Genomic DNA, 11,199 nt, shown 5'->3' on the forward strand with positions numbered 1-11,199 from the left:
CCACAACTCTGCCCCTGAGAGGCCACCCTGGGCCACTGCCCCTTCTCCGCGAGTCTGGGGGCTGACAGCCCACTGAGGGGTCCTGAGGATGAGGAATGATGGCTGAGTAGGATGTGGGCCTCCATCACTGCCCCTTGTCAGCCTGACCCCAGGGGCTGTCCCTGGGGGCTGAGTTCAGAGCAGCATTCTTCTGTCTCCTACTGTCCTACAGGAGGTGCCCAGCTGCCACCGGAGTGACCAGCCCGGCCCTGCTACAAGGTGCCTGCCAGCCCGCACTTCCTCCTCGTGCAGCCCCTGCCCGACACCATGGCTAACCCCATCGTCCGCTTCCTGTCACACATTTTCAGGAGCAAGGATTTGGTAACATTAAATGTGCTGGTGGCTCTGGGCACCATGGGGGGCCAGGAGCTCTTCTCCTTGTTGGCCTTCCAGTGCCCGTGCTCTCCAGTTCGGAACTTCCGGTATGGGTTAACGGCCACTTTGGGGCCGGCTTTGTTGCTCTTCTTCATCAGCATCATCCTCAACAACCAAACCAGGAACCTGGTGGACGGGTGCCGGTGTTTCAGGATCAAGCAATGCCCATGCATCCTATATTCTATCATGGGTCGGGCTCTCGTGGCCCCGCTTACCTGGTTGGTCATCTCCCTGCTGCGCGGGGACGCCTACGTCTGCGCATTCAACGAGTTTGTGGACCCGTCCTCGCTCACAGCTGGGAACGAGAGCTTCCCTCTCTCCCACGCCACGCAGATCCTGGACAGGTTCCCTTGTGGGGAGAGCCCTGACAACCTGTCTGGGTTCCGGGAGGAGGTGAGCCGCAGGCTCAAGTTTGAGTCTCAGGTAAGGCTGTGCTGAGGGATGCTCATCCCTTCCCTGGGAGGTGTCGGGTGGCTCAGTGCCCATCCAGTTCCTGGGTTCCCGTAATCAGTGGCAACCATTAAGCAAGATTCTTAGTGTGGTAAGAATCATTTTCTTGGGGCTGGAGCAATAGAACAGAGATAGGGCGTTTGCCTTGCACACAGCCGACCGGGGTTCAAATCCCAGCATCCCATATGGTCCCCGAGCCCTGCCAGGAATAATTCCTGAGTGCATGAGCCAGCAGTAACCCCTGTGCATCGCCAGATTGACCCAAAAAAAAAAAAAAAAAAAACACCAGAATCGGGGCTGGAGAGATAGCACAGCGGGTAGGGTGTTTGCCTTGCATGCAGCCGACCCGGGTTTGATTCCCAGCATTCTGTATGGTCCCCTGAGCACCACCTGTGTAATTCCTGAGTGCAGAGCCAAGAGTGACCCCTGTGTATCGCCAGGTGTGATACCAAAAAGAAAAAGAAAAGAATCATTTTCCCATTTCAAATAAGAGAGTTTTGTTCATTTTTGCAGTGCTGGGGGTGGAACCCAGACTCACACATGCAAGGAAAGTGCTCCGTTGCCAAGTTTTTTCCCAGCCCCTCCAGATAAGAATTTTGATGTATTGGGTTTTGGTGAAATCCAGCAGACCCTATGAATGCTCCATTCATTTTAGTTAGGGAAGGGGGAGAGAGGAAGAGGGAGGGAAATAGCCAGGGGTTCAAAGGGAACAGGAGCAGAGGGGAGAGAGCTGCGATGCCCCAAGGTAAAAGCGGATTTACACACTCAGGCTGGGATGCCGGTGCCCAGTCGGGGAGGCTCCCCGTTGGCTCACAAAGTGCCCCAAACTGCCCCAGCTTGAGGTTTTCCATGCAGATAAGAGTCTGTAGTGGGGGCCAGAGTGTTAGTACAGCGGTGAGGGTGCTGGCCTTGCACACGGCAGACCTGAATTGGGCATCCCCTATGGTCCCCAGAGCACCGCGGGTGTGACCCAAAAAGCAAAAGAGAAAACAGAACAAATTAGTCTGTGGTTAGGGTCTTGTCAAGGGCAGAGGTTGGGGGAGTCTTCTTGCAGCTCATCACAGCCCTAGTTCCTGCTGGCACCTCTCTCCTGGGCCACCACCTGTGCCAGCCGGGTCTCACGGGGCCTGTGTCTGCACCACAAAGGGGCCCTTTCCCGGGCCCTGGGCTCTGGTAGGGCCGGTGATGCTGCAGCTTTGGAGCAGCTCTCCAGCCTCTCATGCCCGCCCACAGTCTCCCCTGCACGCGGGCCCCAGTCGGGCAGTGAGAAGTGAGGCATCTGACCCCACCTGCTGACACGGACAGGTCTGTCTGTGGCAGAAACCGCTGCTTTAGATCCCATCTTGGTCCTATTGCCTCTGAGAAATTCGTCTCCTGCTCCCTCCTACCTTCACCTTGGCTTTGCTCCTAGGCAGTAGAGGGATAAATAAATAAATGAATGAAGGGCTGAGTAAAGGAAGATGACTGGTGGAGCCTGAAGGGTCAGAGAAGAGGCTGGGGAGGGACAAGAAGGCACTGACCTAGTCTCGGGCCATGGGAAACACCAGTTGGGGTTGGGGATAGTACAGGGGCCAGGGTGCAAGTCTGGTGTGCACCCAGCCCATTCTCGATCAATCTGGCACCACACGGTCCCTGAGCAAAGCCAGGGACAGCCCTGGAGGCTCCCAAGCATCACTGGGTGTGTCCCAGGCGTCACTGGGGAAACTTGGTCATCCCCTACCCTGCAGGGTTCGGGCAGCACCACATCCCTCAGGCCTTAAGGCTAAACTGTGAGCCAGGTTAGCTGAAGTATCACCAGTGACCTGGGTACAGTACAACACACACACACACACACACACACACACACACACACACACACACACACACGCGAAGCTACAGTAAAGAGGAGTGTGGGCAGCCCAGGAGATGGGTGTGGAGACACAGGAATGGGATTCTGTTGCTCAGAGCTGTACAGGGCCAAATGGAGGGACACCCACCCCAGGGAGCCTTTGAGACAAGCATGAGGTAATTTTCCTATAAGATAGTGAGGGTGAGGAGGAAGCAGGCATGTAGGGCCTCCCAAAGGGTTTCTGAAGGCTTCCCCGAGGTGGCATGGGACTGAGTCTCTCTGTCTGAGCCAGACTTGGAGGCTGAGATGTGGAAGGAGGCCCTGGGGTGGGGGGAGAGGAAGGCAGCAGGGGTCTGCAAAGTCTAAGCACAGAGCAGGTGCCAGAGTGAGGGCAGAGGGATGGAAATCCCGCTGGGAATGCTGGTTTCTCCTTCAGGGGCAGAATTTGCAGCCAAGTGATGCAGAGCCGGCTGGCTGGGGGATGCTGAGGGCCAATCGACCCCAACCGCTCCGGACCCCCTCAGCTGCCCCTTTTCCTGACCGGCCCTCTGTGTCTCAGCTATTAGGGTGGCTGCTCATCTGCACAGTGGCCGTGGTGGTGTTCCTGACCAAGTGCCTCAAGGCCTGCTCTTCAAGGCTCGGCTACCAACAGGAGGCCTACTGGGCCCGCTACCTCGCCAACGAGGAGCAGCTCTTCCAACGCACAGCCGAGGCGCACTCACTCGCTCTGGCCGCCAACAACGTGAAGCAGTTCTTCGGCTTTGTGGCGCTCAGCCAGAGGGACCAGGCACTGATGGCCAAGTTCCCAAAGCAAGGCACACAGCTGAGTCTACCGTGGGACAACATCACTGGTATATCCGAGTACCAGGATATGCTGGGCATCCCCCTCTACAGCCGCCTGCACAAGTGGGCCAACAGGCAGTCTAGCATCGACAAGGAGTTCAATATGACCCGACTTCCCTACCCTCAGCCCCAACTTGCTGCCAGCCCAACCTCCGACCATTGAAGCACCACCCTTTCTCTCAAACCACCGGCTCTGGAGAAAGAATGAGGTTCACCGGTATGGGGTGTGGAGGAGAGGGCAGCGGAACGGGCCGCCCCTGAAGGACAGGCCTGTGGGCCTGATGGAACGCCCGCAGTGTGGGGCAATGGCTCGCCAGGCTGAGCTCAGGCTTCGCAAGCAGGAGCTCTGGATGCAACCCCAGCCCCAAGTTTGCCCAAGCATCACCCGGGAGTGACTCCCGAGCACAGCCCCAAGCAGAACCCCGGCAGCCAAAAACCTCCAGAACCCAACTGCCGCCATGATCTCGGTCGCTCTCCACACACTGGGACGAACCTAATCCTAGTGGGAACTGGCAGGAAAACCCAGGTATGCGGGAACCCGTGATGAAGATCTCTAAGCGTGCTCAAATTGGAAATGGTACTCCTCCCCCCGCTCCCCAGTCTTCCAGTAGCTTGGCAGTGAACCCCCCGCCCCCCCATGCACCATGTAATCTCATCAATGGCCAAGACCCAGAGACTACAGACTAAAGCTCCTGGAAGAGAGAGTCGCCGAATTTTCTAATTTGGCCTCAAGACCTCTTATACTCTAACTAACTTATGAACCAAAAGTAGCACACATTTGTTTAGTTATAACATACTTGCATATGTTCTTTTATATTCGAGCTGAAATGGCTCCAGAATGAAATACAATGGCCTTCATACACATTCCTATTGTGGTGGGAAGGTGCTCGGTGGTGGAATTGGTCTTTGAATATTATCTGCAATGAACTATTATAAACTACTTTATGAAAATAAAATATATAAAAATTGTAAAATAAATAAATAAGCACTGGCTGAAGGGCTCATGCCTTGCAAGTGACTTACCTGGGGCACTTTGACCGGGCACCACATACCCCAGGGATGATCCTTGAGAAAAAAAAAAAAGTAAGGATTCAGCTGGGTTTGGCAAAAAAACAAAAAACAACACCTTGCTCCAAATCCACCCACTGACGCCCTCCTGGCCCAGGGTTCCCACATTCTGAAGTTCCCACCCAACACTCCTGAGATTTGGGCTCTACTTCTGGTTTCATCAGTTTGGGGGGGGAAAGGCTGCGCCAGTGATACTCAGGGTTTGCATGCAGCTTGGTGCTGAGGGGTGGCTCCGGGAGATGCGGTAGGACCAGGCAGAGCGAATAGCGCTGAGGACCGGACCCCAGGACTCCTGCAGAACCTGCCCCCCAGTTCATCCAGAAAACACATCTCCCAGATCCTTAGTTGCTGGTTCAACTAGATGCTGGGTTCAATTCCCAGCATCCCATATGGTCCCCTAAGCACTGCCAGGAGTGATTCCTGAATGCAGAGCCAGGAGTAACCCCTGATCATTACTGGATATGACCAAAAAAAGGAAAAAACTAACAAACAAAAAAAGATTTTGCTCTTTTTTTCTTCTTAGTTATGAGACCTGATCACACCTAGTTCTGCTAAAGACTTACTCCTGGCTCTGTGCTCCGGGCTGACTTCTGCTGAGGCTCAGGGGACTCTATACGATCCCAGGGGTTGGGCCCCTCAGTGCCCCTGTGCAAGACAAGTGCCCACCTGCTGTATTATCTCATGGGTCCCTCCACCTGAGATCTGAAGCCATATCAGAGTTAGCTGGAACAGGGGTGCGACCTGCTGGGAATATGAGTCAGGCAGGGCAGGAGGGGGAGAGGTGATCCCTCCCTCCCCAGCCAGGCAGCTCTGCACGGTGCGGGGAGCCTCTCAGGGTGGCTGGGCCTGGCCCTGACCTGCTGAGATCTTACAGTGTAATCTGCAGAGTCCATCCCCTCCCTCCTGCACCCCTGCTCCCCACCCTCTGCCCTGCCCATTTCCCAAGTTGGGGCTGACATGCGCGTCATTGATCAGCTGACCCTCCTCTTTTCTGGAGCAAAACTTTCTGAAGCCACCCAGTTCGGGCACAGAAGCAAAGCAGGAAGGCGAAGGGCGTCGCGGGAGGCCTCCACACTTCGGGCCGCCTGATCTGGAGCTCTGGGTAAGCAAGGCGCCTGCCCTGCGGTGTGTGACTTGACCCAGAGCAGAGTCGGGCCGGTCTTCACTCCCACCCCTCGCGGTTTTCATGGAGAAATCTGGGGATACCGCTCACTGGTGTGGGCTGTGCTCTCAGAAGAGGACCTGGTCCCTCCGCAGTGACCCCCACCGGTGGCCAGGCCTCTGGAACCCTACTTGGGAACTTTGCACCCAGAGTCTGCACTCACGGGAGCCTAAAAGCCAAGAAGGGCCGAGGCAGAGCGAGGGGCCATGCGGGCACCAGCCCCAGAGTCCCCTCAAACTCCTTTCTCTGGGAGAGAGACCAATCCACTCTCCCTCTGGGTGGGGGTCAGATCTCTCCCCTGCAGTGAGCGAGTTCAGCCCTGACCCATCGGGAAGTCTTGGCGGTAAGCAGACGGGGCACAGGTGTAGAGAGGGGGCCGCGCGGGGCACCTCTGGGCGATGCCCCACCTGTCTGCTCTCCCCACCCCACAACCTGAGGACTTCGGCTTTAGCTCACAGAGTTGGAGAGACAGATGGGGAGACAGGACACACCCAGGTCCCGTCTCAGCCGTGTGGGTGGTGCCAGGGGAGTGAACCCCAGAGAACCTTGGGTCCAGGGGCCCAGATTTACTGTAGCTGGCAGGCTGGGGGGCCTGGGCCCAGGGTCCGGTGCTCAGGGCTTCCGAGTTGGAAAGAGAAATTGGGGGAAAGAAGGTTCCTTAGGGCCTACGGGTGAGCAAAGAGTAAGGTCAGCAGAGTCTGCGAGATGGAAAATTCACTTCACCCAACCACCCAAGGCTCCTGAGATCCTGCTCCAAAGTCCTACCGGGCACCTCCATGTTTGCAGTTTGCAGGGGAGGGTGCTGAACCCAGGTCTTCACAGGGAAGAGGCCTGAGCTCTGCCTTGGGCCACATCCCCCACCACAGGCTCCAGAACTTCCTGGGGGCATTTCCTGCTCTTCATAAAGGGGAGCATGACCCCTTCCGCCCACTCTGACAGTTTCTCTGGAGCCCCGGCAGGAGAGAGATGCGGGGGCCATGGCCAGGCCTCTGCACTCCGTCCCTGGCCCTCCCGCCTCCCTGAGAAGACAGGGGCCCCGAGGAGATGCCCGAGTGGGCGGGAGCCGGGAGCCCACCTGAGGCCTCCAGGAGGGCGATGGTGCCCGGGACTCTCCCCAGCGCCACTCCACAGCACAGGGTCACCTCCCCCCATCGGGGGCGCAGGTCCCCTCCCACATCAGGACACTGGCCCAACAGACCACTGCCCGGACCCAACCCGCAGTCCGAAGGGAAGTGAGCGTCCTGTCGCTGCTGGCTGGCCATGGGACCCTCCTCAGCCCCCAGGAAGAAGCTGGTGGAAGCCAGGAGGTCTGAGCATCCAGGAGGAGGGCCCACAGCTCTGCCCCTGAGAGGCCACCCTGGGGCCACTGCCCCTTCTCCGCGAGTCTGGGGGCTGACAGCCCACTGAGGGGTCCCGAAGATGAGGAATGATGGCTGAGTAGGTTGCGGGCCACCATCACTACCCCCTTGTCATCCTGACTGCAGGGGCTGCCCCTGGGGGTCAGGTTCAGAGCAGACATTCTTCTGTCTCCTGCTGTCCTACAGGAGATGCCCAGCTGCCACTGGAGTGACCAGCCCGGCCCTGCTGCAAGGTTCCTGCCAGCCCGCACTTCCTCCTCGTGCAGCCCCTCCCGGACAGCATGGCTAACCTCATCGTCCGCTTCCTGTCGCGCATTTTCAGGAGCAACGATTTGGTGATATTAAATGGGCTGGTTGCTCTAGGCACCACAGGTGGCCAGGAGGTCTTCTCCTTGTTGGCCTTCCAGTGCCCTTGCGCACCAGTTCAGAACTTCTGGTACGGGCTGATGGCCACCTTGGGGCCCGCCTTGTTGCTCTTCTTCATCAGCATCATCCTCAACAACCAAACCACGAACCTGGTGGACGGGTGCCGGTGTTTCAGGACCAAGCAATGCCCATGCATCCTATATTCTATCATGGGTCGGGCTCTCGTGGCCCCGCTTACCTGGTTGGTCATCTCCCTGCTGCGCGGGGACGCCTACGTCTGCGCATTCAGCGAGTTTGTGGAACCGTCCTCGCTCACGGCTGAGAACGAGAGCTTCCCTCTCTCCCACGCCACGCAGATCCTGGCCAGGTTCCCTTGCGGGGAGAGCCCTGACAACCTGTCTGGGTTCCGGGAGGAGGTGAGCCGCAGGCTCAAGTTTGAGTCTCAGGTAAGGCTGTGCTGAGGGATGCTCATCCCTTCCCTGGGAGTTGGTGCGGTGCTCAGTGCCCATCCAGATCCTGGGTTCCCGTAATAAGTGGCAGCCATTAAGCAAGATTCTTAGTGTGATAAGAATCATTTTCTTGGGGCTGGAACAATAGCACAGAGGGTAGGCATTAGCATTGCATACGGCATGCAAGTTCGAATCCCAGCATCCCATATGGTCCCCCGAGTCCTGCCAGGAATAATTCCTGAGTGCGTGAGCCAGGAGTAACCCCTGTGTATCACCAGGTGTGACGCCAAAAACCAAAAAAAAAAATAATCATTGTCCCATTTCAAATAAGAGAGTTTTGGGGCCGGAGCGATAGCACAGCGGGTAGGGCGTTTGCCTTGCACGCGGCCGACCCGGGTTCAATCCCCGGCATCCCATATGGTCCCCCAAGCACTGTCAGGAGTAATTCCTGAGTGCAGAACCAGGAGTAACCTCTGAGCATCGCTGGGTGTGACCCAAAAAGCAAAAAAAAAAAAAAAAAAAAAAGAGAGTTTTGTTCATTTTTGCAGTGCTGGGGGTGGAACCCGGACTCACACATGCAAGGAAAGTGCTCTATTGCCAAAGTCTTTTCCCAGCCCCTCCAGATAAGACCTTTGATGCATTGGGTTTTGGTGAAACCCAGCAGACCCCATGAATGCTTAAAACTTAACTCCAATCGTTTTAGTTAGGGAAGGGAGAGAGGAAGAGGGAGGGAATCAGCCAGAGTTTCAAAGGGAGCAGGAGCAGAGGGGAGAGAGCTGCGATGCCCCAAGGTAAAAGCGGATTTACACACTCAGGCTGGGATGCGGCTACCCAGTCGAGGAGGCTCCCCGTTGGCTCACAAAGTGCCCCAAACTGCCCGGCTTGAGGTTTTCCATGCAGATAAGAGTCTGTAGTGGGGGCCAGAGTGTTAGTACAGCGGTGAGGGTGCTGGCCTTGCACACGGCTGACCTGAATTGGGCATCCCCTATGGTCCCCAGAGCACCGCGGGTGTAACCCAAAAAGCAAAAGAGAAAACAGAACAAATTAGTCTGTGGTTAGGGTCTTGTCAAGGGCAGAGGTTGGGGGAGTCTTCTTGCAGCTCATCACAGCCCTAGTTCCTGCTGGCACCTCTCTCCTGGGCCACCACCTGTGCCAGCCGGGTCTCACGGGGCCTGTGTCTGCACCACAAAGGGGCCCTTTCCCGGACCCTGGGCTCTGGTAGGGCCGGTGATGCTGCAGCTTTGGAGCAGCTCTCCAGCCTCTCATGCCCGCCCACAGTTTCCCCTGCACGCGGGCCCCAGTCGGGCAGTGAGAAGTGAGGCATCTGACCCCACCTGCCGACACGGACAGGTCTGTCTGTGGCAGAAACCGCTGCTTTAGATCCCATCTTGGTCCTCTTGCCTCTGAGAAATTCGTCTCCTGCTCCCTCCTACCTTCACCTTGGCTTTGCTCCAAGGCAGCAGAGGAATAAATAAATGAATGAATGAAGGGCAGAGTAAAGGAAGGTGCCTGGTTCGAGCCTGAAGGGGCAGAGAGGAGGCCAGGGAGCAGCAAGGAGGCACTGACCTAGTGTCGGGACATGGCAAACACCAGTTGTGGCTGGGGACAGTAGAGGGCCAGGGTGCAAGCCTGGTGTGCACCCAGCCCATTCTCGATCAATCTGGCACCACACGGTCCCTGAGCACAGCCAGGGACAGCCCTAGAGGCTCCCAAGCATCACTGGGTGTGTCCCAGGCGTCACTGGGGAAACTTGGTCATCCCCTACCCTGCAGGGTTCGGGCAGCACCACATCCCTCAGGCCTTAAGGCTAAACTATGAGCCAGGTTTGCTGAAGTATCACCAGGTTCAACACACACACACACACACACACACACACACACACACACATATGAAGCTACAGAGAGAGGAGTGTGGGCATCCCAAGAGATGGGTGTGGAGACACAGGAATGGGATTCCGTTGTTCAGAGCTGTACAGGGCCAAATGGAGGGACACCCACCCCAGGGAGCCTTTGAGACAAGCATGAGGTAATTTTCCTATAAGATAATGAGGGTGAGGAGGCAGCAGGCATGTAGGGGCTCCCAGAGGGTCTCTGAAGGCTTCCCCGAGGTGGCATGGGACTGAGTCTCTCTGTCTGAGCCAGACTTGGAGGCTGAGATGTGGAAGGAGGCCCTGGGGTGGGGGGAGAGGAAGGCAGCAGGGGTCTGCAAAGTCTAAGCACAGAGCAGGTGCCAGAGTGAGGGCAGAGGGATGGAATCCCGCTGGGAATGCTGGTTTCTCCTTCAGGGGCAGAATTTGCAGCCGGGCGATGCAGAGCCGGCTGGCTGGGGGGTGCTTAGGGCCAGCTCCACCCCGACCTTCCGGACCCCCTCAGCTGCCCCTTTCCCTGACCGGCCCTCTGTGTCTCAGTTTTTTGGGTGGCTGCTCATCTGCACAGTGGCCGTGGTGGTGTTCCTGATCAAGTGCCCCAAGGCCTGCTGCCCGAAGCTCGGCTACCAACAGGAGGCCTACAGGGCCCGCTACCTCGCCAACGAAAAGCAGCTCTTCCGACGCACGGCCGAGGTGCACTCGCTCTCGCTGGCAGCCAAGAACGTGAAGCAGTTCTTCGGCTTCATGGAGCTCAACAAGAGGAACGAGGGACTGATGGACAAGAACCCCCAGCAAGGCACACAGCGGAGTCTACCTTGGGACAAAATCACTGACAGCTCCAAGTATCAGGAGAAGCCTGAAATCCCCCCCTACAGCCGCCTGCACAAGTGGGCCATGAGCAGTCTGGCATCAACCCAGAGTTCAATATGACCCCACTTCTCTATCCTCAGCCCCATGTTGCTGCCAGCCCAACCTCCGACCCTTGCAGCACCACCCTTTCTCCCCAACCAGTGGCTCTGGAGAAAGAATGAGGTTCAGCGGTATGGGGTGTGGAAGACAGGGCAGCGGACCTGGCCGCCCCTGAAGGACAGGCCTGTGGACCTGATGGAACACCTGCAGTATGGGGCAATGGCTCGCCAGGCTGAGCTAAGGCTTCTCAGGCAGGAGCCCTGGATGCAACCCCAGCCCCAAGTTTGCCCAAAGATCACCTGGGAGTGACTCCCGAGCACAGCCCCAAGCAGAACCCCGGCAGCCAAAAACCTCCAGAACCCAACTGCCGCCATGATCACGGTCGCTCTCCACACACTGGGACGAGCCTAATCCTAGTGGGAACTGGCAGGAAAACCCAGGTATGCGGGAACCCGTGATGAAGATCTCTAAGCGTGCTCGAATTG

At 57.2% G+C, this 11,199-nt stretch overlaps 2 protein-coding genes across 2 annotated transcripts; both read left to right on the top strand.

The window, feature by feature from the left end:
• The first annotated feature begins 306 nt into the window (after positions 1 to 306).
• LOC129399356 (calcium homeostasis modulator protein 2-like) lies at positions 307 to 3,698 on the top strand. The gene is made up of 2 exons (XM_055119172.1): positions 307 to 837; positions 3,252 to 3,698. The coding sequence occupies exons 1-2, from the start codon at positions 307 to 309 to the stop codon at positions 3,696 to 3,698; spliced, it is 978 nt and encodes a 325-aa protein (XP_054975147.1).
• A 3,706-nt stretch (positions 3,699 to 7,404) lies between these two features.
• On the top strand, positions 7,405 to 10,735 carry LOC129399357 (calcium homeostasis modulator protein 2-like). Its single transcript, XM_055119173.1, has 2 exons — positions 7,405 to 7,935; positions 10,346 to 10,735. Exons 1-2 carry the CDS (start codon positions 7,405 to 7,407, stop codon positions 10,733 to 10,735), a joined length of 921 nt encoding a protein of 306 aa, XP_054975148.1.
• Positions 10,736 to 11,199: the final 464 nt, after the last annotated feature.

Source organism: Sorex araneus, chromosome 11 (genome assembly GCF_027595985.1).
Source record: "Sorex araneus isolate mSorAra2 chromosome 11, mSorAra2.pri, whole genome shotgun sequence".
NCBI lineage: Eukaryota > Metazoa > Chordata > Mammalia > Eulipotyphla > Soricidae > Sorex > Sorex araneus.